Source organism: Coregonus lavaretus (genome assembly GCF_964263955.1).
Source record: "Coregonus lavaretus genome assembly, chromosome: 2".
Taxonomy (NCBI): Eukaryota; Metazoa; Chordata; class Actinopteri; order Salmoniformes; family Salmonidae; genus Coregonus; species Coregonus lavaretus.
The window spans coordinates 43,536,729-43,564,063 of record NC_139989.1 but is presented as its reverse complement, the minus strand read 5'-3'; the positions used below and the strand labels follow the sequence as shown (position 1 = coordinate 43,564,063).

The window sequence follows — 27,335 nt, the reverse complement described above, 5'->3', positions numbered from 1 at the left end:
TGATAGGCTGCAGGTGTTTCTTCTGTTTGAAACAAACAGATATATATTAAGCAAAGCCAAAGTTGTAATGGACTTTATAGTGTTGTCTCTCTCGTGTGCCTGTCAATCCATAGCGCTGTGGTCAATTTATATTCCAATGTTTTGCTCCGCCCCACTCTCTATATAGCATCAAATGTGATTTTTTTATGAGAATAGATAATGTGTGTGACATACCTTCGTGCGCAACTGGTGAGCAAACTCACGATTGTCTAACGCCATCTGACCTTTTTCTCATGATGCATGTGTGGTTTTTTCAACCCTTGTGTTTACATGGTGTGTTCGTATTGTTCACCTCTGGATAAATGATAATCCAATAAGGGCAGAACACCCAGAGGTGAGTACTATTAAATTAGCCTATAGAGAGAGCATATCGTTGCATCCAAAGCAATGACTTATTGAAGAAATATACATTGCAGTTGCAGTTGACTTGATGAAAAAAGGCTAATGGAACCAATGTTGGACAAAACAAACCCTCTCTAATGAAAATGCAGTGCCTTCGGAAAGTATTCAGACCCCTTGACTTTTTCAATTTTTTGTTACGTTACAGCCTTATTCTAAAATGGATTAATAAAAAAAAAAACTCAGCAATACCCCATAATGACAAAGCAAAAACAGGTTTTTAGAAATTTTTGCTAATATATAAAAAATAAAAAACAGTAAAATACCTTATTTACATAAGTATTCAAACCCTTTGCTATGAGACTCGAAATTGAGCTCAGGTGCATCCTGTTTCCATTGACCATCCTTGAGATGTTTCTATAACTTGGTTGGAGTCCACCTGTGGTAAATTCAATTGATTGGATATGATTTGGACAGGTTTGTATCGAGGCACAAATCTGGGGAAGGGTACCAAAACAATTCTACAGCATTGAAGGTCCCCAAGAACACAGTGTCCTCCATCATTCTTAAATGGAAGAAGTTTGGAACCACCAAGACTCTTCCTAGAGCTGGCCGCCCTGCCAAACTGAGCAATCGGGGGAGAAGGGCCTTGGTCAGGGAGGTGACCAAGAACCCGATGGTAGCTCTGACAGTGCTCTAGAGTTCCTCTGTGGAGATGGGAGAACCTTCCAGAAGGACAACCATCTCTGCAGCACTCCACCAATCAGGCCTTTATGGTAGAGTGGCAAGAAGGAAGCCACTCCTCAGTAAAAGGCACATGACAGCCCACTTGGAGTTTGCCAAAAGGCACCTAAAGACTCTAAGACCATGAGAAACAAGATTCTCTGGTCTGATGAAATCAAGATTGAACTCTTTGGCCTGAATGCCAAGCGTCACTTCTGGAGGAAACCTAGCACCATCCCTATGGTGAAGCATGGTGGTGGCAGCATCATGCTGTGGGGATGTTTTTCAGCGGCAGGGACTGGGAGACTAGTCAGGATCGAGGCAAAGATGAACTGAGCAAAGTACAGATAGATCCTTGATGAAAACCTGCTCCAGAACGCTCAGGACCTTGAGTGGCCTAGCCAGAGCCCGGACTTGAACCCGATCGAACATCTCTGGAGAGACCTGAAAATAGCTGTGCAGCGACACTCCCCATCCAATCTGACAGAGTTTGAGAGGATCTGCAGAGAAGAATGGGAGAAACTACCCAAATACAGGTGTGCCAAGCTTGTAGCGTCATACCCAAGAAGAGTCGAGGCTATAATCGCTGCCAAAGGTGCTTCAACAAAGTACTGAGTAAAGGGTCTGAATACTTATGTAAATGTCATATTTCCGTTTTTATTTTTAATAAATGTGCAAAAAAGATAAACAATCCTGTTTTTGCTTTGTCATTATGGGGTATTGTGTGTAGATTGATGAGGGGGGAAATAACAATTTAATCAATTTTAGAATAAGGCTGTAACCTACCAAAATGTGGAAAAAGTCAAGGGGTCTGAATACTTTCCGAAGGCACTGTATGTATTGAAAAAGGTTTCTTAGATCTTAAAAGTTCTTATTTGGTAATTTCACTCTTTCTATCTCTGTGTCAGACAGGGGCGTCATGCAACCCAAAAACCTGAGGTTGTACAAAGTATGTGAGGATGGCTGGTGGGTGGGCCAGAGGGGGGCTAGGCCTCCATATGGAATTTGGAAAATTTTGCATTTTTCAAACACCTGAAACAGCTTTTCTTCTACAATCTAGAGCCATAAGCATTATGCTTAATTATTTCTGCATATCTAATCATACCTCTTGAGCTGTCTGTATCCTACTGACTTGTGTTTTATTTTATTTAAGAAACTAAATATGCTACTCTGCATCTCTGCTAAAATCTGAGTAAAATATTGAAAGGAATTAGTCTTATTCAGTACATTTAGTAATTGCTTGCTTTTCTAGTCTACCAACCTTGCCAGCTAAGATAGTTAGACAAGCTACTCTAACTTGATAGCCTGAAATGTCTTCTTGGTAGCTAGTTATGAGGTTGGGAGATTGGGAACATATCTGGGATAGCTAAAGCCAACTTCATAAAATTGCTACAGATGTAGGATCTTAATTTGATCACCCTGTTGCAGGATAACTTTCCTGCAATGCAGGAAATGTAAAACTTGTAGTGTATTTCGAATGGCGCCAGAGGGGATGGCTGCCGTTTTACGGGCTCCTAACCAACTGTGCTATTTTGTGTGTTTTTTCGCATTGTTTGTAACTTATTTTGTACATAATGTTGCTGCTACCTTCTCTTATGACCGAAAAGAGCTTCTGGATATCAGAACAGCGATTACTCACCTCGAACTGGACAAAGATTTTTTCATTAATGAAGGATATACTGTTTCTCAGAGACCAGGATCAAATCCCCATCATTCGTGTGAAGAAAAGAAGGAGATACAGGGGGCGGAGATCGGGGTGCCTTGTGAGAATTCGTCGGCAAGTGGGTAACCCGCTTCTACCATCTGTTGTATTGGCCAACGTGCAATCACTAGAGAATAAACTGGATGAGCGCCATTCGAGGCTATCCAACCAACTGGACATTAAAAACTGTAATATCTTATGTTTCACCGAGTTGTGGCTGAACGACAACACGGATAATATACAGTTGGCTGGGTTATTCGTGCACCGTCCGGTAAGACGAGGGGTGGTGGTGTGTCTCTATTTGTCAATAACAGCTGGTGCGCAATGTCTAATATTAAGGAAGTATCGAGGTATTGCTCGCCTGAGGTAGAGTACCTCATGATAAGCTGTAGACCACACTATCTACCAAGAGAGTTTTCATCTATATTTTTCATAGCCGTCTATTTACCACCACAAACCGATGCTGGCACTAAGACCGCACTCAACGAGCTTTATAAGGCCATAAGCAAACAAGAAAATGCTCATCCAGAAGTGGCGCTCATAGTGGCCGGGGACTTTAATGCAGGCAAACTTAAATCCGTCTTTTACCTAATTTTTACCAGCATGTCATACTAGACCACCTTTACTCCGCACACAGAGACACATACAAAGCTCTCCCTCGCCCTCTATTTGGCAAATCTGACCATAACTCTATCCTCCTGATGCCTGCTTACAAGCAAGAACTAAAGCAGGAAGTACCAGTGACTCGCTCAATACGGAAATGGTCAGATGACGCAGATGCTACACTACAGGACTGTTTTTCTAGCACAGACTGGAATATGTTCCGGGATTCATCCAATGGCATTGAGGAGTATACCACCTCTGTCACCGGCTTCTTCAATAAGTGCATCGACGACATCGTCCCCACAGTGACCGTATGTACATATCCCAACCAGAAGCCATGGATTACAGGCAACATCCGCACCGAGCTAAAGGCTAGAGCTTCCGCTTCAAGGAGCGGGACACTAATCCGGACGCTTATAAGAAATCCCGCTATGCCCTCAGACGAACCATCAAACAGGCAAAGCGTCAATACAGGACTAAGATTGAATCCTACTACACCGGCTAAATGCCTTTTATGCTCGCTTCGAGGCAAGCAACACTGAAGCATGCATGAGAGCACCAGCTGTTCAGGACGACTGTGTGATCACGCTCTCCGTAGCCGATGTGAGCAAGACCTTTAAACAGGTCAACATTCACAAGGCCGCGGGGCCAGACGGATTACCAGGACGTGTAAATGTTCAACCTCTCCCTGACCGAGTCTGTAATACCTACATGTTTCAAGCAGACCACCATAGTCTCTGTGCTCAAGAAAGCGAAGGTAACCTGCCTAAATGACTACCGCCCCGTAGCACTCACGTCGGTAGCCATGAAGTACTTTGAAAGGCTGGTCATGGCTCACATCAACACCATCATCCCGGAAACCCTAGACCCACTCCAATTCACATACTGCCCCAACAGATCCACAGATGACGCAATCTCATGAACACTTTTTTGGTTACTACATGATTCCGTATGTGTTATGTCATAGTTTTGATGTCTTCACTATTATTCTACAATATAGAAAATAGTAAAAATAAAGAAAAACCCTTGAATGAGTAGGTGTTCTAAAACTTTTGACCGGTAGTATACATTAAAATACAGGCTGGATATACACCACAGAATGAACAAAATAACATGTTAAACAGATGTTGGTTATATCATCCCTCTAATGATAGATGGACCAATTCCAGGCTGAAGTACAGGTGCTATTGGATGTGCGTGACAAGAGCAGTCCAATCAGCACATAGCCATGTGCTCTGCATTCAGTATCCCAGCCAGTCCAAAGGGTTCCTAATTTCCTCATTGTCTTATGGTACATTGGGGTCAACTCTAGGGATGAATCTGTAAAACGAGATTGCCACTCTATCCAGCTTAATCCCACCCAGGCCACAGAGGTAGTTTCAGTGAAATGGAAGGTCTCATTGAGTAGGCAGTCAATCTCAGGCATGTTGCTGCCTGTCTCATGTCTGAGGTGTGAATATGTGCCAGGAAGATCAGGCTGGCTGGGAAGTTAAGTTAATTTAGCATATTTTTTAATTTGATTGCTAAAAAACTAAAAAAGTGTATGTAATAAAATGAATGTATCATTGAAGTAGAACAATTGATACAGGTGAGAGGTTATACAGGTAAAAGTCAGTAAATTAGAATATTTTGAAAAACTTGATTTATTTCAGTAATTGCATTCAAAAGGTGTAACTTGTACATTATATTTATTCATTGCACACAGACTGATGCATTCAAATGTTTATTTCATTTAATTTTGATGATTTGAAGTGGCAACAAATGAAAATCCAAAATTCCGTGTGTCACAAAATTAGAATATTGTGTAAGGGTTACATTTTGAAGACACCTGGTGCCACAAAATAATCAGCTGATTAACTCAAAACACCTGCAAAGGGCTTTAAATGGTCTCTCAGTCCAGTTCTGAAGCCTACACAAACATGGGGAAGACTTCAGATTTGACAGCTGTCCAAAAGGCGACCATCGACACATTGCACAAGGAGGGAAAGACACAAAAGGTTATTGCAGAAGAGGCTGGCTGTTCTCAGAGCTCTGTGTCCAAACACATTAATAGAGAGGCAAAGGGAAGGAAAAACTGTGGTCAGAAAAAGTGTACAAGCGATAGGGATCACCGCGCCCTAGTCAAGATTGTGAAAAAAAACCCATTCAAAAATGTGGGGGAGATTCACAAGGAGTGGACAGCTGCTGGAGTCAGGGCTTCAAGATCCACCACCAAGAGACGCTTGAAAGACATGGGTTTCAACTGCCGCATACCTCGTGTCAAGCCACTGTTGACCAAGAAACAGCGCGAAAAGCGTCTCACCTGGGCTAAGGAAAAAAAGAGCTGGACTGCTGCTGAGTGGTCTAAAGTCATGTTTTCTGACGAAAGCAAATTTTGCATTTCCTTTGGAAATCGAGGTCCCAGAGTCTGGAGGAAGACAGGAGAGGCACAGGATCCACGTTGCCTGAAGTCTAGTGTAAAGTTTCCACCATCAGTGATGGTTTGGGGTGCCATGTCATCTGCTGGTGTCGGTCCACTCTGTTTCCTGAGATCCAGGGTCAACGCAGCCGTCTACCAGCAAGTTTTAGAGCACTTCATGCTTCCTGCTGCTGACCTGCTCTATGGAGATGGAGATTTCAGGTTCCAACAGGACTTGGCGCCTGCACACAGCGCAAAATCTACCCGTGCCTGGTTTACGGACCATGGTATTTCTGTTCTAAATTGGCCAGCCAACTCCCCTGACCTTAGCCCCATAGAAAATCTGTGGGGTATTGTGAAAAGGAAGATGCAGAATGCCAGACCCAACAACGCAGAAGAGTTGAAGGCCACTATCAGAGCAACCTGGGCTCTCATAACACCTGAGCAGTGCCAGAAACTCATCGACTCCATGCCACGCCGCATTAATGCAGTAATTGAGGCAAAAGGAGCTCCAACCAAGTATTGAGTATTGTACATGCTCATATTTTTCATTTTCATACTTTTCAGTTGGCCAACATTTCTAAAAAATCCCTTTTTTGTATTAGCCTTAAGTAATATTCTAATTTTGTGACACACGGAATTTTGGATTTTCATTTGTTGCCACTTCAAATCATCAAAATTAAATGAAATAAACATTTGAATGCATCAGTCTGTGTGCAATGAATAAATATAATGTACAAGTTACACCTTTTGAATGCAATTACTGAAATAAATCAAGTTTTTCAAAATATTCTAATTTACTGACTTTTACCTGTATAGAACCTAACAGAATGACATGATAGAAGCTCAAATGTCTGTAATCAAGCTGCATTGAAAATCAGACCCAATTGAAAATCATACTCCATTGAAGTCATTGTGGACGTCATCAGGAGATAATTACATTTTTCTGGAAGATAAAAATCAGAAATAAATGTTTAGTCTAGTCACCAAATGCTGTTTCATTTGGTATTTGGTATTTAGTAAGAAATGGTAATACTGTATAACTGAAACAACATTTTGGTAACATAGCTGTGTTTTGTTTATCATATAATAAATAAATAATTGGTCATTTAGCAGACGCTCTTATCCAGAGCGACTTACAGGAGCAATTAGGGTTAAGTGCCTTGCTCAAGGGCACATCGACAGATTTTTCACCTAGTCGGCTCGGGGATTAGAACCAGCGACCTTTCAGTTACTGGCACAACGCTCTTAACCACTAAGCTACCTAGCACAGCTCAAGAGATCAGCCAAATTAGATGGAGACATAGCAGCCATGTTGTTTCATAGTTTTCTCCCAGCTATCTGACCTTTCAGAATCATAAAAACACACGGCATTCTGCCCATCGATGCGCACACATCATTTTTGTGACGTTGTCTGGCAACCCATCTACAAATAGCAATAAAGAGCAATAAAGAATGTCAGTCTTCAAGTTTTCAACATCTGACGTCAACTTGAAAGCTTCTTTATTAGTTATCGTATTTAATTAGGAAATTAGCCTACTCATTTGGATTGTTACGCAACCCTACCTAACATATGTTACATCTTATAACTCTGAGGGTATTCATAAGTACAAAAAGTGTTCCTAGAATTGGACCTCATTGAAAAGTAATCCCTCATGTCAGTCATTTCTATTACAGGTATCGAGGAATGCATAGGGTTAGATTGACTTCAAGCCAATTAGGATGATACTTTTTGTCAGTTCCTTCTCAACACTTCTGCCTTCAGTCTGGGATGTCACACTGCCAACTAAAACCCTCCTGAGGGAGAGCATGATTAGTCCCTCGTGTTATCTCTCCTGTTCCACCAATCAAATCAGATCAAATCAAGCTTTATTTATACGGCACATTTCAGACATGGAATGCAACGCAATGTGCTTTACAGGAAATAAACTAATAAAAAACAATGAAAATAAAAGCTGAAATATTTACTACTCAACAAACATAAGATAAAAACAAAAGAATGACTGAACAATTAAAAAGCAACCTGAGGAAAAGCAAAGATAAAAATATGTGTTTTAAGATCTCTTTTAAATATGTCCACAGTTTCTATGGCAGGCTATTCCAGAGGCTGGGGGCATAATAACTAAAGGCTGCCTCTCCATGCCTCTTGGTCCTGGGCTTTGGGATAGTTAAAAGGCCAGTGCCAGAGGACCTGAGGGACCTACTGGGTACATAACTTAAAAGCATTTTATTGTCCGTGAATTAAAATGCGCGGCTAGATTCTCTCTCTGTGCTTTGGCTCCAACAATAAGTACCTCAGTCTTGTCTTGATTTAGCTGGAGGAAGTTGTGAGCCATCCAAGTATTTAAATCACTAATACGGTATTTCTGTGGTGACACAGAAATGTAAAGTTGTGTATCGTCTGCGTAGCTGTGAAAATCAATGCTGTGCTTTCTGATAACGCTGCCAAAGGGTAATATATATACTGAACAATACCGGACCAAAAATCTAATCTTGTTGAACGCCACATGTGATATGTATTTTCTCTGAGTTATGTTCACCAAGGGTGACAAAAAACTCTTGACCGGTTAAATAGGTCCTAAATCAATTTAGAACTGGACCAATGGCTTTCACATAACTCTCCACCATCAATTACATTTCACTCCTTGACAAAAGTCACAAGACTCAAAGCCACAAGAGGGTAGAAAACATTTTAAACTTTTCTTGTTAGGGGGAGGTAGTTGCAGAAACAATGGAATGGTTTAGTCGACTTCCTCAACAGTCCACCATCAACTATCAAGGGATTAATTTTATGTTAACAAATGTAAGATATCAATCTCATTGAATTGCAGACAAAAACATTCAATTTGATTGGTAATCATCTTTGTTTGTGCTTTTTAGCACGTGTAATTCTCACAGATGCCAACATTTTGTGAAGGCACACATCTAAAGAAAGGAAGCTTTAGGTGAGGTAAGACATTTCTCTCTGACAGTTTCTGGTGATTGAAAGTAGTCAGACATCTCTGGCCATGTTTAGGTGTGGAGTGATGAGGGAAGGGTCAGAGGATGAGATGAGATGAGTTAGACCAGACCAGACGAAGGCTGATTGAGGCGGTGATCTAAGGAGGGTCGTCAGATGATCTGAGTGTCCTGATGAGAAACACTGTCACCGCTCTCCAAACTGACAGGCTGCTGCTGTCCATATGTGCACATATATGTTACATATAAATGTATCCTGAGCTGGCACACCTACTAAAATAAGTAGTTCTTATTTCCTACATTGAACACAAAGTGCAATATGTGAAATATCCTTAAGGAATCCTTAGTGTCCTTACATGCCACATCAAAATGATCAATTATTGCAATGTATTTTTCACATATCTTTCTTCCCCTTTATAAATCAAGATTGTTTGTTCCTAGGGGAATATGAAGAGACATTGTACATTCAATACCTACACAAAAAGTAGCTTGTCTGTCTATTGCACAAGATTACAATAGAACGCCTCATATCTTATAGGCCCCTTAATGTGCGTCCCATTAAGAGAGCTTACTCCAATGAACACGTCATTAATATGACTGGGCATTTCCCTCAATGATGGATTGACTCAATCATTTGCCTGAGAGACCAACATGTGTCTTTGAGGCATGTTTCCTCTAAAGTCCTCGACTGATTGGAAAGCAGTTAAACTCAAAACAAACATCAGTCTGTTAGTTGGTGTGTTGCAGTATGGCACACACTCGCTCTCCACTGCAACGTGTGTGTGTGTCACAGATGGGCTAGATCTCACTACCTGCCAGACTGAGCTGTGAGGTACACCCACACTCTGTGGGGAAATTGTATTTTAAAGAGCGAGTCACTGAGAGGCATCCACCTTCATCTCATCTCCTCTCCACACCACTAGCCACTGTGTGGTAAACTACTGACGTACCCTGGGCTTTATAATCAAGTCAACCCCTTTTTACTAAACTATAACTGTCACATCGGAAGATAAGCAGTGTTAAATCACACATGGGATGGCAAGCCACTGTACTGAGTCAATTAATGAATTGTGTATTCAATACTCAACAGGATCTTGCCATTTAGTCCGACCTTCTGTATATTATATGAAGATATCAGGGTAACACATACAGTGTTGTCATTTTATATTAAAGTAATAACTATATAACTGCGTTATTTTATAGATCATTTATAAATCAGCAATAAACATTTACTGCATATTCAGGGAAAAGATAACCTTGTAAATAGGTTAATCCCTGAGACATTTCTAAGCTCCTAACTGCTTTCCCTATGCTTCAATTTGGCAAACAAATATGATTTCCCAGGGGCATGTCACGCTCGTCGGGAACAGAGGAGGACCAAGGCGCAGCGTTGAATGCGAACATATTTATTTATATAATGATCACACGATCAAAAACAACAAAACGATGACGTGACAGTCAATGGTCAAACACAAACCAACACGAACAAGAAACCACAATGAATGAATGCCTAACGGCTACCTAAGTATGACTCCCAATCAGAGACAACGAGCTACAGCCGTCTCTGATTGGGAGCCACCCTGGCCAACATAGATATACAACAACTAGAACCAACACACATGAAAACTCACACCCTGGCTCAACATACTAGAGTCCCCAGAGCCAGGGCGTGACAGTACCCCCCCCCCCTAAAGGCGCGGACTCCGACCGCGCCAACCAAATTCCACAGGGGAGGGACCGGGTGGGCACTCCGCCTTGGCGGCGGATCCGGCTCCGGGCATGATCCCCACTCGCTCTCTAACCCCCCAAAGTACCCCTGGTCCGGTCTGGCCCTGCTGACCGGAGCTGGACTGCACACTGGTGGAGCGGATCGCTCTAGCTCCGGCGTGAAGCAGCTGACCCGTGCTGAACCAGGCACTAGTGGAACAGGCACGGGCTGTGCCGGACTGACGACGCACACCACTGGCTTGGTGTGGGGAGCAGGAACGGCCCGAGCCGGGCTGACGAAACGCACCCCTGACTTGGTGCGGGGAGCAGGAGCGGGCCGAACCGGGCTGACGAAACGCACCACTGACTTGGTGCGGGGAGCAGGAACGGGCCGAGCCGGGCTGACGAAGCGCACCACTGACTTGGTGCGGGGAGCAGGAACGGGCCGCGCCGGGCTGACGAAGCGCACCACTGACTTGGTGCGGGGAGCAGGAACGGGCCGCGCCGGGCTGACGAAGCGCACCACTGACTTGGTGCGGGGAGCAGGAACGGGCCGAGCCGGGCTGACGAAGCGCACCACTGACTTGGTGCGGGGAGCAGGAACGGGCCGAGCCGGGCTGATGACGCGCACCATTGGCCTGGTGCGGGGAGCAGGAACAGGCCGGACCGTACTGGGGACACACACCACTGGTCCTACGCAGGGATCTGGAATGGGCCGGACCGGACTGGTAACACACCCCAGTACCTCTCGCCGTGCCTCTAAACCTTCCATCCCCTCTTCGACCAGTGGCCCCCGTAACCTGGCGGCCTCCTCTGCCAACCCGCTGGGCCGCTCTGCCGCGGTCTCCTGCTGGCCCGTCGTCCACGGCGTTAGCCCCCCCCCTAAAAAAATTCTGGGCGTCTCTCCTACCCGTGGACCAGGTCTCCATGTCCCTCGCCAGCCTTTCGCCCTTCTGCTTCCATGTCAAGCCCTTCTCTTCCCCACCCGGCTTGACCCAGTCGAGGAGGCGAAGGAGATCTGCTAGAGATCTCCCTGGCGATGGCTCCTGGACACGCTGCTTGGTCCAGTCTTGGTGGTTTCTTCTGTCACGCTCGTCGGGAACAGAGGAGGACCAAGGCGCAGCGCTGAATGCGAACATATTTATTTATATAATGATCACACGATCAAAAACAACAAAACGATGACGTGACAGTCAATGGTCAAACACAAACCAACAAGAACAAGAAACCACAATGAATGAATGCCTAACGGCTACCTAAGTATGACTCCCAATCAGAGACAACGAGCTACAGCCGTCTCTGATTGGGAGCCACCCTGGCCAACATAGATATACAACAACTAGAACCAACACACATGAAAACTCACACCCTGGCTCAACATACTAGAGTCCCCAGAGCCAGGGCGTGACAGGGCAAAGAGTGTGTACAGTGGGGTCCGAAATGATTGACACTCTTGATAAAGATGAGCAATAAGGACTGTATAAAATAAATAATTCAAATACTGAGCTGTATTGTATGCTCAAAAAAAGTGGGAAATTACATAATTTTATACAGTGCCTTGCAAAAGTATTAATCCCCCTTGGCGTTTTCCCTATTTTGTTGCATTACAACCTGTAATTTAAATTGATTTTAATTTCGCTTTCATGTAATGGACATACACAAAATAGTCCAAATTGGTGAAGTGAAATGAAAAAAAAGAACTTGTTTCAAAAAATTAGAGTCTGCAACACCACTAAGCAAGGGGTACCACCAAACAAGCGGCACCATGAAGACCAAGGAGCTCTCCAAACAGGTCAGGGACAAAGTTGTGGAGAAGGGTTGGGTTATAAAAAAATATCAGAAACTTTGAACATCCCACGGAGCACCATTAAATCCATTATTAAAAAATGGAAAGAATATGGCACCACAGCATACCTGCCAGGAGAGGGCCGCCCACCAAAACTCACGGACCAGGCAAGGAGGGCATTAATCAGAGAGGCAACAAAGAGACCAAAGATAACCCTGAAAGAGCTGCAAAGCTCCACAGTGGAGATTGGAGTATCTGTCCATAGGACCATTTTAAGCCGTACACTCCACAGTGCTGGGATTTATGGAAGAGTGGCCAGAAAAAAGCGATTGCTTAAAGACAAAAATAAGCAAACACGTTTGGTGTTCGCCAAAAGGCATGTGGGAGACTCCCCAAACATATGGAAGAAGGTACTCTGGTCAGATGAGACAAAAATTGAGCTTTTTGGCCATCAAGGAAAACGCTATGTCTGGTGCAAACCCAACACCTCTCATCACCCCGAGAACACCATCCCCACAGTGAAACATGGTGGTGGCAGCATCATATTGTGGGGATGTTTTTCATCGGCAGGGACTGGAAAACTGGTCAGAATTGAAGGAATGATGGATGGTGCTAAATACAGGGAAATTCTTGAGGGAAACCTGTTTCAGTCTTCCAGAGATTTGAGACTGGGACGGAGGTTCACCTTCCAGCAGGACAATGACCCTAAGCATACTGCTAAAGCAACACTTGAGTGGTTCAATGGGAAACATTTAAATGTCTTGGAATGGCCTTGTCAAAGCCCAGACCTTAATCTAATTGAGAATCTGTGGTATGACTTGAAGATTGCTGTACACCAGCGGAACCCATCCAACTTGAAGGAGCTGGAGCAGTTTTGCCTTGAAGAATGGGCAAAAATCCCAGTGGCTAGATGTGCCAAGCTTATAGAGACATACCCCAAGAGACTTGCAGCTGTAATTGCTGCAAAAGGTGGCTCTACAAAGTATTGACTTTGGGGGGGTGAATAGTTATGCAAGTTTTCAGTTTTTTTGTCTTATTTCTTGTTTGTTTCACAATAAAAAAATATTTTGCATCTTCAAAGTGGTAGGCATGTTGTGTAAATCAAATGATACAAACCCCCCAAAAATCAATTTTAATTCCATGTTGTAAGGCAACAAACTAGGAAAAATGTCAAGGGGGGTGAATACTTTCACAATCTACTGTAGTAATACAATTGCTCAAAGAAAGAGATTTGCTTAACAAGTAATACTTTTTTCAAAAAGGTAGGGGTCAAAATTATTGACACCCCTAAAGATTTGTTAACATAAAGTAGTCGAAAGTTGAGTATTTGCTCCCATATTCCTAGCAAACAATGAATACATCAAGCTTGTGACTCTACAAACTTGTTGGATGCATTTGCAGTTCTTTTTGGTCGTGTTTCAGATTATTTTGTGCCCAATAGAAATTTTGTGTCAGAAAATCCTGAATGAGTACTGGTTTTATTGGTTCATTCGGATCCCCATTAGCTTTTGCCGAAGCAGCAGCTATTCTTCCTGGGGTCCACACAAAAACATAAAACATGGAAAGTAACAAAACACTGATACACTGACAGCCAAGAACCGTCACACAAATGTAAAATACAATAATATACAAACATACAACGATATACAGTGGGGAAAAAAAGTATTTAGTCAGCCACCAATTGTGCAAGTTCTCCCACTTAAAAAGATGAGAGAGGCCTGTAATTTTCATCATAGGTACACGTCAACTATGACAGACAAAATGAGGAAAAAATTCCAGAAAATCACATTGTAGGATTTTTAATGAATTTATTTGCAAAATATGGTGGAAAATAAGTATTTGGTCAATAACAAAAGTTTCTCAATAATTTGTTATATACCCTTTGTTGGCAATGACACAGGTCAAATGTTTTCTGTAAGTCTTCACAAGGTTTTCACACACTGTTGCTGGTATTTTGGCCCATTCCTCCATGCAGATCTCCTCTAGAGCAGTGATGTTTTGGGGCTGTCGCTGGGCAACACAGACTTTCAACTCCCTCCAAAGATTTTCTATGGGGTTGAGATCTGGAGACTTCCAGGACCTTGAAATGCTTCTTACGAAGCCACTCCTTCGTTGCCCGGGCGGTGTGTTTGGGATCATTGTCATACTGAAAGACCCAGCCACGTTTCATCTTCAATGCCCTTGCTGATGGAAGGAGGTTTTCACTCAAAATCTTACGATACATGGCCCCATTCATTCTTTCCTTTACACGGATCAGTCGTCCTGGTCCTTTTGCAGAAAAACAGCCCCAAAGCATGATGTTTCCACCCCCATGCTTCACAGTGGGTATGGTGTTCTTTGGATGCAACTCAGCATTCTTTGTCCTCCAAACACGACGAGTTGAGTTTTTACCAAAAAGTTCTATTTTGGTTTCATCTGACCATATGACATTCTCCCAATCCTTTTCTGGATCATCCAAATGCACTCTAGCACGGGCCTGGACATGTACTGGCTTAAGCAGGGGGACACGTCTGGCACTGCAGGATTTAAGTCCCTGGCGGCGTAGTGTGTTACTGATGGTAGGCTTTGTTACTTTGGTCCCAGCTCTCTGCAGGTCATTCACTAGGTCCCCCCGTGTGGTTCTGGAATTTTTGCTCACCGGTCTTGTGATCATTTTGACCCCATGGGGTGAGATTTTGCGTGGAGCCCCAGATCGAGGGAGATTATCAGTGGTCTTGTATGCCTTCCATTTCCTAATAATTGCTCCCACAGTTGATTTCTTCAAACCAAGCTGCTTACCTATTGCAGATTCAGTCTTCCCAGCCTGGTGCAGGTCTACAATTTTGTTTCTGGTGTCCTTTGACAGCTCTTTGGTCTTGGCCATAGTGGAGTTTGGAGTGTGACTGTTTGAGGTTGTGGACAGGTGTCTTTTATACTGATAACAAGTTCAAACAGGTGCCATTAATACAGGTAACGAGTGGAGGACAGAGGAGCCTCTTAAAGAAGAAGTTACAGGTCTGTGAGAGCCAGAAATCTTGCTTGTTTGTAGGTGACCAAATACTTATTTTCCACCATAATTTGCAAATAAATTCATTAAAAATCCTACAATGTGTTTTTCTGGAATTTTTTTCCTCAATTTGTCTGACATAGTTGACGTGTACCTATGATGAAAATTACAGGCCTCTCTCATCTTTTTAAGTGGGAGAACTTGCACAATTGGTGGCTGACTAAATACTTTTTTTCCCCACTGTACAAACAATACAACTAAAGAATGATGTGTGTGTTAGAGTGTGATAGTGTGTCTGTGTGTGCGTGTGTCATTTCACAGTCCCTATTGTGCCAAGAGATGTTGTTTTATGAAAAAAAAATGTTAGGCCATTTTGATATTTGCTTGAGTAATTGGAGATGAGAAGGGAGTTCCATGGGATCATGGCTCTGTATAATACTGTTAAGAGTCCCCTGTCTTGTGTGGTATGTATGGGTGTCTGAGCTGTATGTTATTTGATTATGCAGAAAATCTGGAATTTATAACACAGTAATATTTCTCATAAAAACTACAAGAGAAGCATTTCATCTCTCTTTAACCCTCAACAAGGAAAGACTGGCATGCATGTTGTTGATGTTAGTTCTGTATATGCAGTTACAGTGCATTCGGAAAGTATTCAGACCCCTTCCCTTTTCCACATTTTGTTACGTTACAGCCTTATTCTAAAATTGATTCAATAAATAAAAATCCTCATCCATCTACACACAATACCCAATAATGACAAAGCGAAAAGAGGTTTTTAGAATTTGTTGCAAGTTTATTACAAATAATTAAAACAGAAATACCTAATTTACATAAGTAATCAGACCCTTTGTTATGAGACTCGAAATTGAGCTCAGGTGCATCCTGTTTCCATTGATAATCTTGAGATGTTTCTACAACTTGATTGAAGTCCACCTGTGGTAAATTCAATTGATTGGACATGATTTGGAAAGGCACACACCTGTCTATATAAGGCCCCACAGTTGACAGTGCATGTCAGAGCAAAACCAAGCCATGAGGTCGAAGGAATTGACCGTAGAGCTCCGAGACAGGATTGTGTCGAGGCATAGATCTGGGGAAGGGTACCAAAACAATTCCTGTAGCATTGAAGGTCCCCAAGAACACAGTGGCCTCCATCATTCTTAAATGGAAGAAGTTTGGAACCACCAACACTCTTCCTAGAGCTGGCCACCCGGCCAAACTGAGTAATCGGGGGAGAAGGGCCTTGGTCAGGGAGGTGACCAAGAACCCAATGGTCACTCTGACAGAGCTCCAGAGTTCCTCTGTGGAGATAGGAGAACCTTCCAAAAGGACAACCATCTCTGCAGCACTCCACCAATCAGGCCTTTATGGTAGAGTGGCCAGATGGAAGCCACTCCTCAGTAAAAGGCACATGACAGCCCGCTTGGAGTTTGCCAAAAGGCACCTAAAGGACTCTCAGACCATGAGAAACAAGATTCTCTTGTCTGATGAAACCAAGATTTAACTCTTTGGCCTGAATGCCAAGCGTCACATCTGGAGGAAACCTGGCACCATCCCTAAGGTGAAGCATGGTGGTGGCAGGATCATGCTGTGAGGATGTTTTTCAGCGGCAGGGACTGGGAGACTAGTCAGGATCGAGGGTAAGATGAATGGAGCAAAGTACAGCGAGATCCTTGATGAAAACCTGCTCCAGAGCACTCAGGACCTCAGACTGGGGCGAAGGTTCACCTTCCAACAGGATAACGACCCTAAGCACACAGCCAAGACAATGCAGGAGTGGCTGTACAAGACAATGCAGTACAAGTCACTGAATGTCCTTGAGTGGCCAAGCCAGAGCCTGGACTTGAACCAGATCGAACATCTCCAGAGAGACCTGAAAATAGCTGTGCAGCGACGCTCCCCATCCAACCTGAGAGAGCGAGAGGATCTGCAGAGAAGAATGGGAGAAACTCCCCAAATACAGGTGTGCCAAGCTTGTAGCGTCATACCCAAGAAGAATCGTGGCTGTAATTGCTGCCAAAAGGTGCTTCAACAAAGTACTGAATAAAGGATCTGAATACTTATGTAAATGTGATATTTCTGTTTTTGCTTTGTCATTATGGGGTATTGTGTGTAGATTGATGAGGGAAAAAAACTATTTAATCAATTTTAGAATAAGGCTGTAACGTAACAAAATGTGGAAAAAGTAAAGGGGTCTGAATACTTTCCGAATGCACTGTATGGGCAAGGCGTGCTGCTCTGTTTTCAGCCTGCTGCAGATTTGCTAGGTCTTTCTTTGCTTCACTTCATCATATTACAAGACCAGAGCCTGAACAACTAGTACAGTTGATTTGTGTTAACAACGCAGAACATCCTTTTATAACAGATATACCCCTCCCCATCTTCACAACAACATTGTCAATATGACTTGACCATGATAATTGACATCCAATGTTATACCTAGGAGTTTAGTCCCTCTGTAACTTTCTCACTTATCATTATTTACGATTCATTAAGGATTAATCCACAATCATGGTAGCACCCACATTAATGTAGAAGTGTTTAGAAGCATTCTATTCTTATTTACAATCAAAGTGACTCCAAAAAGACACAATACATGATTTACCATTCATTTCTATTGGGCACAAAATTATCTGAAACACAACTAAAACGAACTGCAAATGCATCCAACAAGTTTGTAGAGTCACAAGCTTTATGTAGTCATTGTGTGCTAGGAACATGGAACCAAATACAAAACTTTTGACTACTTTCTTTATAAGAATCTTTAGGGCTGTCAATCATTTTGACCACTACCTTTTTTAGAGGAAAAAAATATTACATGTTGAACAACATCTCTTTCTCTGAGCAATTGTACTAGTATAAAATAATAACTTCCTCTTTTTTTGTTGCTTCAATATACTATATTCTAAATTATTTACAGTGATTTATTAAAATCCACGGTGGTATATCTGTGATTTTTCCTCCTAGCTCCCTGCCATCCAGGACCTCTAAACCAGGCGGTGTCAGAGAAAGGCCCTGCAAATTGTCAATGAATCCAGCCACCCATGTCATAGACTGTTCTCTCTGCTACTGCACGGCAAGTGGTACCGGAGCGCCAAGTCTAGGTCCAAAAGGCTCCTCAACAGCTTCTATCCCCAAGCCATAAGACTGCTGAACAGTTAATCAAATGGCTACCCGGTCTATTTGCATTGACACCCTTTTTTACGCTGCTGCTACTCGCTGTTTATTATCTATGCATAGTCACTTTACCCCTATCTACATGTACAGTGAGGGAAAAAAGTATTTGATCCCCTGCTGATTTTGTACGTTTGCCCACTGACAAAGAAATGATCAGTCTATAATCCAGAAAAACGCATGTCAAAAATGTTATAAATTGATTCGCATTTTAATGAGGGAAATAAGTATTTGACCCCTCTGCAAAACATGACTTAGTACTTGGTGGCAAAACCCTTCTTGGCAATCACAGAGGTTAGACGTTTCTTGTAGTTGGCCACTAGGTTTGCACACATCTCAGGAGGGATTTTGTCCCACTCCTCTTTGCAGATTTTCTCCAAGTCATTAAGGTTTCGAGGCTGACGTTTGGCAACTCAAACCTTCAGCTCCCTCCACAGATTTTCTATGGGATTACGGTCTGGAGACTGGCTAGGCCACTCCAGGACCTTAATGTGCTTCTTCTTGAGCCACTCCTTTGTTGCCTTGGCCGTGTGTTTTGGGTCATTGTCATGCTGGAATACCCATCCACGACCCATTTTCAATGCCCTGGCTGAAGGAAGGAGGTTCTCACCGAAGATTTGACGGTACATGGCCCCGTCCATCGTCCCTTTGATGCGGTGAAGTTGTCCTGTCCCCTTAGCAGAAAAACACCCCCAAAGCATAATGTTTCCACCTCCATGTTTGACAGTGGGGATGGTGCTCTTGGGGTCATAGGCAGCATTCCTCCTCCTCCAAACACGGTGAGTTGATGCCAAAGAGCTCGATTTCGGTCTCATCTGACCACAACACTTTCACCCAGTTCTCCTCTGAATCATTCAGATGTTCATTGGCAAACTTCAGACGGGCCTGTATATGTGCTTTCTTGAGCAGGGGGACCTTGCGGGCGCTGCAGGATTTCAGTCCTTCACGGCGTAGTGTGTTACCAATTGTTTTCTTGGTGACTATGGTCCCAGCTGCCTTGAGATCATTGACAAGATCCTCCCATGTAGTTCTGGGCTGATTCCTCACCGTTCTCATGATCATTGCAACTCCACGAGGTGAGATCTTGCATGGAGCCCCAGGCCGAGGGAGATTGAAAGTTATTTTGTGTTTCTTCCATTTGCCAATAATCGCACCAACTGTTGTCACCTTCTCACCAAGCTGCTTGGCGATTGTCTTGTAGCCCATTCCACCCTTGTGTAGGTCTACAATCTTGTCCCTGACATCCTTGGAGAGCTCTTTGGTCTTGGCCATGGTGGAGAGTTTGGAATCTGATTGATTGATTGCTTCTGTGGACAGGTGTCTTTTATACAGGTAACAAACTGAGATTATGAGCACTCCCTTTAAGAGTGTGCTCCTAATCTCAGCTCGTTACCTGTATAAAAGACACCTGGGAGCCAGAAATATTTCTGATTGAGATGGGGTCAAATACTTATTTCCCTCATTAAAATGCTAATCAATTTTAGTTGTTATTCTGTCTCTCACTGTTCAAATAAACCTACCATTAAAATTATAGACTGATCATTTCTTTGTCAGTGGGCAAACGTACAAAATCAGCAGGGGATCAAATACTTTTTTCCCTCACTGTACATATTACCTCAATTAACCTGTACCGCGCACATTGACTCGGTACCAGTACACCCTGTATATAGCCTTGTTATTGTTATTTTATGGTGTTACCTTTTTAAACTGTAGTTTTTTGTGTGCAAATATTTTACTTTTTTATTTGTTTAACTCTGCATTGTTTGTTAAGGGCTTGTAAGTAAGGATTTCACGGTAAGGTCTACACCTGTTGTATTCGGCGCATGTGACAAATACAATTTGATTTGAACCTGAGTCGTATTGAAAATTAATAATAGTAAGATTTCATAATGCATTATTGTGTTTTTTGGGGGGAAACCAAAATGCATTATTTGTGTTTTATAATATATTCTTGTTCAAGCTGATATGACAAATGTGTTTGAACACACACATTACTAGAAAGCAGAGGTGGGTAGTAACGAGTTACAGAATAACAACTAAAATTGAATAGCATTTTAATGAGGGAAATAAGTATTTGACCCCATCTCAATCTGTATGTGATGAATAGCTTAGAAGGAATGCATTAATGATAAGCATAGGTTTGTACTATACTGATATAAATTGTTTCACATAACAGGCTGTGATTCATGTAAGGAACGTTAGGGGGAAGGACAGATAAGACTTGTATTTCTTACAGATACGAACACTGCCTCTTTGTTGTCTGTGAACCGTCCTTGAACGTATGTATTCACAGTACAGTGGTGTCTTTTGGGTGCTTACTCCACAGGTGGTTATGATAAAAACGTATGCCTGGCAACAGTGTGCAACAAGTGGAGCGCCAAGGGGTGGGACCAGCCCGTGCGCCAACGGATTGGCTGAGTAAGTCCAAACCACGCTCAGTCTCTACTCTGATTGGCCAGCAGGGAGTGGGAAATATCTCTGTCAGAGTATTTGAAGAAGAACCTGTAACAATGGATTAGTTCTCTGTCTGCCCTGCGTGGTATTTCAGTGAGCCCGTATACGAACCATCATACTTATCATACATACATTTTGCATATAATAAATTTAGCTTGGATTGAATATCTCTTGATTATGTTTTCTCTTATTCCAATACCAGATTTGAATTACGCAATTTCTAACACCATACAATACAAAGGTACTGAGTTGGCCTAATCAACACCTATTGATTATTTTACGATGACCGCTTCCTTCTGGTGTGCAGTTTTCTGTTCAGCATGTCTGGTATGAAATGTTTGTGTGTTTCCTTCTGTTGTTCTGTCACTGTGGAGACACTGTGGAGACACACACACACACACACAGTTTATGAGAGTTTATGGGCTGCCTCGTTCTAGTTCTGCCTGGTAAAAAAAAGTATAAAGGTTTGGAAATGTGTGTTACTTGTGCTTATTTATTTTAAGTACTTGAATTTACCTGAATTGTTTTAATTTAAACTTTTGTAATTCATTTTAATTTATTTTATTGATTGGATGAACTATAATTTGTCTAAAGATGATTATTTTGTATTTTTGTCTGTCTGATTGTTGTCTTGTGTTAAAAAATAAATCAGACGTTACTCAACAGTTTACTCAGTACTTGAGTAGTTTTTTCACCAAGTACTTTTTTACTCTTACTCAAGTAATTATTTGGATGACTACTTTTTACTTTTACTTGAGTCATATTATTCTGAAGTAACAGTACTTTTACTTGAGTACAATTTTTGGCTACTCTACCCACCCCTGCTAGAAAGCTAACTCCTGAATAGGTAACCAAAAGTAAAGGCAGAGTTTTGGGACGTTGCCAGTGCGGTCAATCTCCCCTTGTCATTCAGACATTAACAAAGCAGCAACAGCGGCAACAACACTTCAGTAAGCATAAACAAAGCCAAAAGCAAAACATGAAACAAGTTATATCATCTCACTTATACCATCTGACTGTTGTGAATATTGAGCAGTCTTTTCATGGTTTTTAAAATGAAAGGAAAGTAAAACCAATACTATATCAGTAGGCTTATGAGATGCCATCCTTACACTGAAAGTGAACCTAAGAAAATCCTGATCGTTGGAAGCACCATTGGGGAAGCAGGGAAGCTGCTCACGACTGTGTTGGTCACTGGTCACATCAGTGGTGCTCTAGCTGCTGCTGCTGCCACTACTGTTGTCTTCCTCACTCTCCTCTCTGATGTCATCCATGATGAGGTCGTACAGGTTCTCCAGGCTTCCTTGGCTCAGGCAGGTGTTGACGGTGGAGCCGGAGCTGATGTGGATGGAGCTGGGGTTCACCACGCGAGGCTTCCTGTTCCTCTGGCGACTGCGGGGGTGGACACACTCTGTCCCAGGAACATGGGGCTCTGGAATGGAAGCACAAGTCCAGTTAGTTGGCTGGAGCAAGCAGCCAGACAGACATGTAAAAGGACACCATCTGGTGGTACTTGTTTGTAGTAACACACACTACAAACTACAGTACAGCAATCCTGTGTGTGTGTGTGTGTGTGTGTGTGTATGTGTGTGTGTGTGTGTAGTTTAACCTTGTCTGTTGTAACAGTCCTCAGCGAGGCAGCTGTGTGGGATAGGTTTCCTGGGTCCTACTATTCCTACCACTCCCTTGCGTGGAGGAAGAATCTCTGTTGGGGTCACCAGAGTTCGGCAGGAGTAGCAGGGGGAGCCCAAATCCATCCTCCCAAAGCCCCTGATGGACAAATCAAACCAATTGAATAACAAGTGCATAGAGATGAAATCACATTGAGAATGTCTCATTAGTTCTCATAATCACACATGTACAGGACAGCTCCAGCTTTTACCTGAAGGAGCGTGTGCATTTGGTGCAGCAGAACTCTCCAATACCCCACATTTTGTCATAAGGGACAGGGTCATATTTCTTCTTGCACAGGTGACAGCGAGATACCTAGGAGAGATGACAGCCAGTGGAGACCCTAGTTAGTAGATGAACTGGCCATGTGAAATACACACGATAAGACAAAGTAACAAGGTAACAGGAACACAGTTACAGACACAGGCATGGAGAAATACGTTTGAACTATTATGAATGGATTTGGCATGCATATCAAACAGTGTGTACAAATGTGTGAAGAAAACGGTGGATACCAGGTGGGTATGTATGGAAGAGTATTACCCTCTTCCTCTGGGGTACCCGACGCCACCAGTCCTTGTCACAGGTCTGGCAGGCAAACTGGTGCAGGACAGAGGGGGTGAGGTGGCGCTGGGCATTATCAAACATTCGCTTGTTCTTCTCAGTGAGAGGCAGGACCCGCAGACGCTCTCCCAGCTCCTGAAGACACAACACGCACGCGCAGGGATGCACGCATGCGCACACACACACACACACACACACACACACTGTTCAGTTCGCCATCCACTTCACTGGTGGGGAAAGGGATGAATGTTAAGTCGGTAAATAGCCTGTGGATGACTGACCTTAATATCATTATCGTCTTCAGGGTGTCTGCTACCTCGGGGCTGTAGGGATGACAAATGTACATCATAGAATTAGAAATAGTCAAGGCAACCAATTTACCAACCTGATTATCAGATTGGATATAGGACCAGGATAATATGATAGGAGTTTTATTCCCTCTTTCAGCCCTTGAACAGTGTTGTTATAATAGCTCACAAATCTATTCCCAATGAGTTATTACCCATTACCAATATGGTTATGGAATATGGAACTTCAAAATCAACAGAGACTTTTGCATTATACTGAAATGCCTGAAATCCAGGTGTCTTCTGATGAACATTGACTCTTTAACCTAATGAAAGAGGGACTAACTAACACTGTGACTGTGTTGTACCTGTTGTGCAGGAGGGACCTGAGGTTCCCTCTCCTCAGCTGTGAGTCTCTGCACCACGTTCTGAGAGAGAGAGAGAGAGAGAGAGAGAGAGAGAGGTGGGTCAAGGGTCAGGGTAAAACTGAACTATCATGTTTATGACCACAAAAAAACACATGTTCAAAGAAATAGAGACCGCCTGGATACACCCCTACGCCAAATAAACACACACAAAGCGACAGAGAATAGTATGGAATTTATTAATGTAACCTTGACAGCCTGATCCGTCTGTAAGCATGTTCTGTCCTCATCATCCAGCTCTACATGGCAAGAGTAGAGAAAGAGGAAGAATCAGAGATTAGATTGTCAACATGGCCAACCCTTTAACGCAAATATAATAGGTATGGTTGTTAAACCACCAGAGACCATGTTTGAATAGAGGTTAAAGAGCCAATCAGCAGTTGAAACAATAACAAAGCATCTTCCCCGCCCCTGTTTCTGTAAAAAAAACGAGGGATGGGGCTGGAGAAATGTAGCCACTTTTAAATTCATACACAGAGCTATGGATGCAAGGACTGACCATCCATTCTATAAAAATGATAGTTTTAACCATGTTTTGAGGCTATATAGTGTTTGTTTACATTTACTTTGTTTACAAACAATGGAGTAAAACAAGCTTATATTTTGAGTTCTGATGGGGTACGACAGTTGAACTAAGCTCATAAATTATATTCTTCAAGAATCAATGGGTACATTTCATAAATGCATAAGTGCAACAAATGGATGTAGCAACTGCAGATTACCCCTTTAAGGGATTGTTTCCAGGACAGATGAATCCTAGTTCTGTTCCTGGACTAAGAAGCAAATTTAATGGAGAATCCCCATTGAACAAGCTTTTTAGTACAGGACCCTGTGTCTTGGAAACCACTCCATGGGGTTTCCTATAGTGGTATGACTGGGGTTTGCATTTACTGTAAACCATTTCTTTACCCTTTCCTTTCTTCAGTATAACTGCCCAGGTGACCATGTGATGGTTGTTGGCATAGCGTCTCATCAGTAAGGTTGCCTTTTCCACTGCTATCTTTCCATGGAATGTCTCCCTGAACCGCCTGACACTTTTCTCCAGCTAAATTAACAGACAAATAAGAAAATGACAATAAGGATCTAAAATAAACAGGCTGGTCTCAAATAAAATAGAAGATCAGGCACATTCAACGGGAAGATCGACAGAACATTGCAACAAATGCAAATGCAGCCTACGGGCATGGTTTATTCAAAAACATTTCACGACACAACGCACATCAAACACACACTGCTCTTGCCCGGTCCTCTCTAACCTACTCATAAAGTGTAATAACTCTAGTGTTTGATGACGTTATTTAGATTTAGGCTATACTTATGAGAAATGTGATAAAAACCATAATTCTTATCTAACGTTAAAAGTTTCACATCGACCAAACACAAATTGGACATTGGATCCGTAGACCTACAATACAAACATGAAAGGCGCATGCAAATTGACCATATAAAACTGTTATTGGCCAAATGAAAACTAAGTTTACCGTAGCCTACCTCAAATTCATCTTGCAGACGGCTCATTTTATTATCGTTGAGGCTTTTTCTATCCTTGTATATGTTATTCTATGGCAAAATATTTCGCAACAATCGATCTATTTCCTTGTAGTTCTGCAGTTGCAGTGTGTTGACTATCAACTTTCACTCTGATAAAATGCCGCGTTCAAAACAACTGGGAACTCGGAAAAATACGAGGTCAAATCATGACGTCAGTGATCGGCAAATCGGAGAAAGAGGCCCGAGTTGGATGACCGTTCAAATCGATTTTTCCCAGTTGGGAGCTCGTTTTTTTCCCGAGGTCCCAGTTGTTTTGAAAACACTGAAGTCGGATTTTCCGAGTTCCCAGTTCCGAGTTGTTTTGAACGCGGCATTAGACTGGTCATACGCACCACGCACCACGCCTCAACACGCACACGCACGCCACACACCGTCAAAACAAACACACACCAACCAATGAGCACACAACCAGCCCCCGCTGCCTTTTCTTCCACACAACCAGCCCCCGCTGCTTTTTCTTCCACACAACCAGCCCCCGCTGCTTTTTCTTCTTCTTAGGTATCATGCCGTTCTCACATTTTGTTTGTGCATGCCGCCACCTACAGTGCGGTAGTGTATGTTCAATCACGTTATATTTGTGATACAAAAATAAAAAAGGGGTAAAACATTTACCAAAATACATTTCACCACCAACCAACCCTACACCTATATACACCACTATTTCATTAAAATTATCTCTAAACATCTTATAACTCCTCTGCAGTAAAATCTCATACATCCAGCTGCCATCTACACTCATTAAAAAAACGGGACACCCCCACTCAACACACCCTGTAACTCTTCTGAAGTCAAATCTGGGGGAGGCAGGTAGCTTAGTGGTTAAGAGCATTGTGCCCACAATCTGTCAATGTGCCCTTGAGCAAGGCACTTAACCCTAATTGCTCCTGTAAGTCGCTCTGGATAAGAGCGTCTGCTAAATGACTAAAAAAATAAAAAAATCTCATATACACAAATACTTCTCTGCAGCTGCCACCACAACATCTATTTCTGCGGTACAGTTGATAATCATTGCTATGAACGCTAAGAAGCCAACTGAAGCTCAAAACACTCTATGGCCTATCGCTCTGTGCTGACACATATCTACTACTCACTGGGATCCTCTCAGGATTCCTCACCCTTGACCCATCCGCCTCTACTTTCTTCACTGCCTCAGCATACGACACCTTCTGCACTACTCTCTGGCCACTTCAACCTGACACCCCTACAGTTGAAACACACAACTTTGCCAAAACTACACAATCCTCTGTCCCACGCCCTCCTGCACACTTCCCACATCTTGAAATCTCCCTCCTACACACTGCTGCGACATGACCATAAACATTGCACCTGAAACAGCGCAGTGGATTTGCCACAAAAGCTCTAACAGGATAACTGATATATCCTAACATGACCTTGTCGACTCTGACTCAAAACTCAAAAGGACTGACAGTGACTCCTCTGTTTCACCACGCTCCCCACCGGGTCTGCGTCGCACCAAACGGCAGGCATCACAAACACCGGGAATCTTCAACTTCAATTGCCCCACCACCACACTTGACGCTACCCCAGAAATCACTCCTTTCAATGGTGCCCTGTTCCTAAGAGCAAAGCATGAAACAGATCTTGACCCAAGTTGCGTGACACGGAGCGCCTGCTCCCTCTGGTCAGAAGAAACACAAACAAATATCAGAAGTCCACTACAGGTTACCTTCACGGATTCTAATGCACCCAACTACTTTTCCACCCATCCTGAAACCACAAACAGATCTGCCAAAAGGCAAGGATCCACTTACATCCAAAACTGTCACTCCTATTGAACTAGATTATTTTTGCTCATGTCCAATGATGTCAAGCGCTTCACCACACCTTCCACCTCGCTTAACTCGCCCTCATTCACTTCAATTTCTCCTCCAGAACTCGGTCTGGCGCACGGCTCACTCTTTGCACTTGACACTGATCTTCTTTAACACCCCATCTCCATTTTTA

General features: G+C 42.9%; 2 protein-coding genes across 3 annotated transcripts in view; both read right to left on the bottom strand.

Annotated features, from left to right (window-relative positions):
• tac4 (tachykinin precursor 4) overlaps nt 1-22,080 on the bottom strand; it is a gene marked incomplete at its 5' end in the record, with an annotated part of 23,485 nt that extends 1,405 nt beyond the window's left edge. Inside the window, one exon of the mRNA XM_084174038.1 lies at nt 21,985-22,080. Within this exon, the coding sequence (XP_084030164.1) occupies nt 21,985-22,080 (96 nt within the window). The remainder of the gene's footprint in view (nt 1-21,984) is intronic.
• LOC311146045 (shiftless antiviral inhibitor of ribosomal frameshifting protein homolog) lies at nt 17,840-27,335 on the bottom strand. 2 transcript variants are annotated; one of them, XM_084182496.1, is made up of 10 exons: nt 25,823-27,335; nt 25,311-25,792; nt 24,729-24,864; nt 24,009-24,058; nt 23,763-23,822; nt 23,389-23,430; nt 23,087-23,242; nt 22,755-22,858; nt 22,482-22,642; nt 17,840-22,304 (listed from the first exon to the last, which is right to left on the bottom strand). In XM_084182496.1, exons 2-10 carry the CDS (start codon nt 25,335-25,337, stop codon nt 22,087-22,089), a joined length of 954 nt encoding a protein of 317 aa, XP_084038622.1. In that variant the 5' UTR covers nt 25,338-25,792; nt 25,823-27,335; the 3' UTR covers nt 17,840-22,086. The 2 variants fall into 2 exon arrangements, with proteins under 2 accessions (XP_084038622.1, XP_084038621.1); XM_084182495.1 differs by having other exon boundaries at nt 25,311-27,335.

What these genes read in the sequence shown, in the direction of transcription:
- LOC311146045 (XM_084182495.1), bottom strand. Translation starts at nt 25,337, where the DNA reads ATGAGCCGTCTGCAAGATGAATTTGAG. An exon ending in AGGTCCCTCCTGCACAACAG is followed by an intron (nt 23,431 to 23,762) that starts GTACAACACAGT and finishes TCATCCCTACAG; the next exon opens with CCCCGAGGTAGCAGACACCC. An exon ending in AAATGCACACGCTCCTTCAG is followed by an intron (nt 22,643 to 22,754) that starts GTAAAAGCTGGA and finishes TTTGTCCATCAG; the next exon opens with GGGCTTTGGGAGGATGGATT.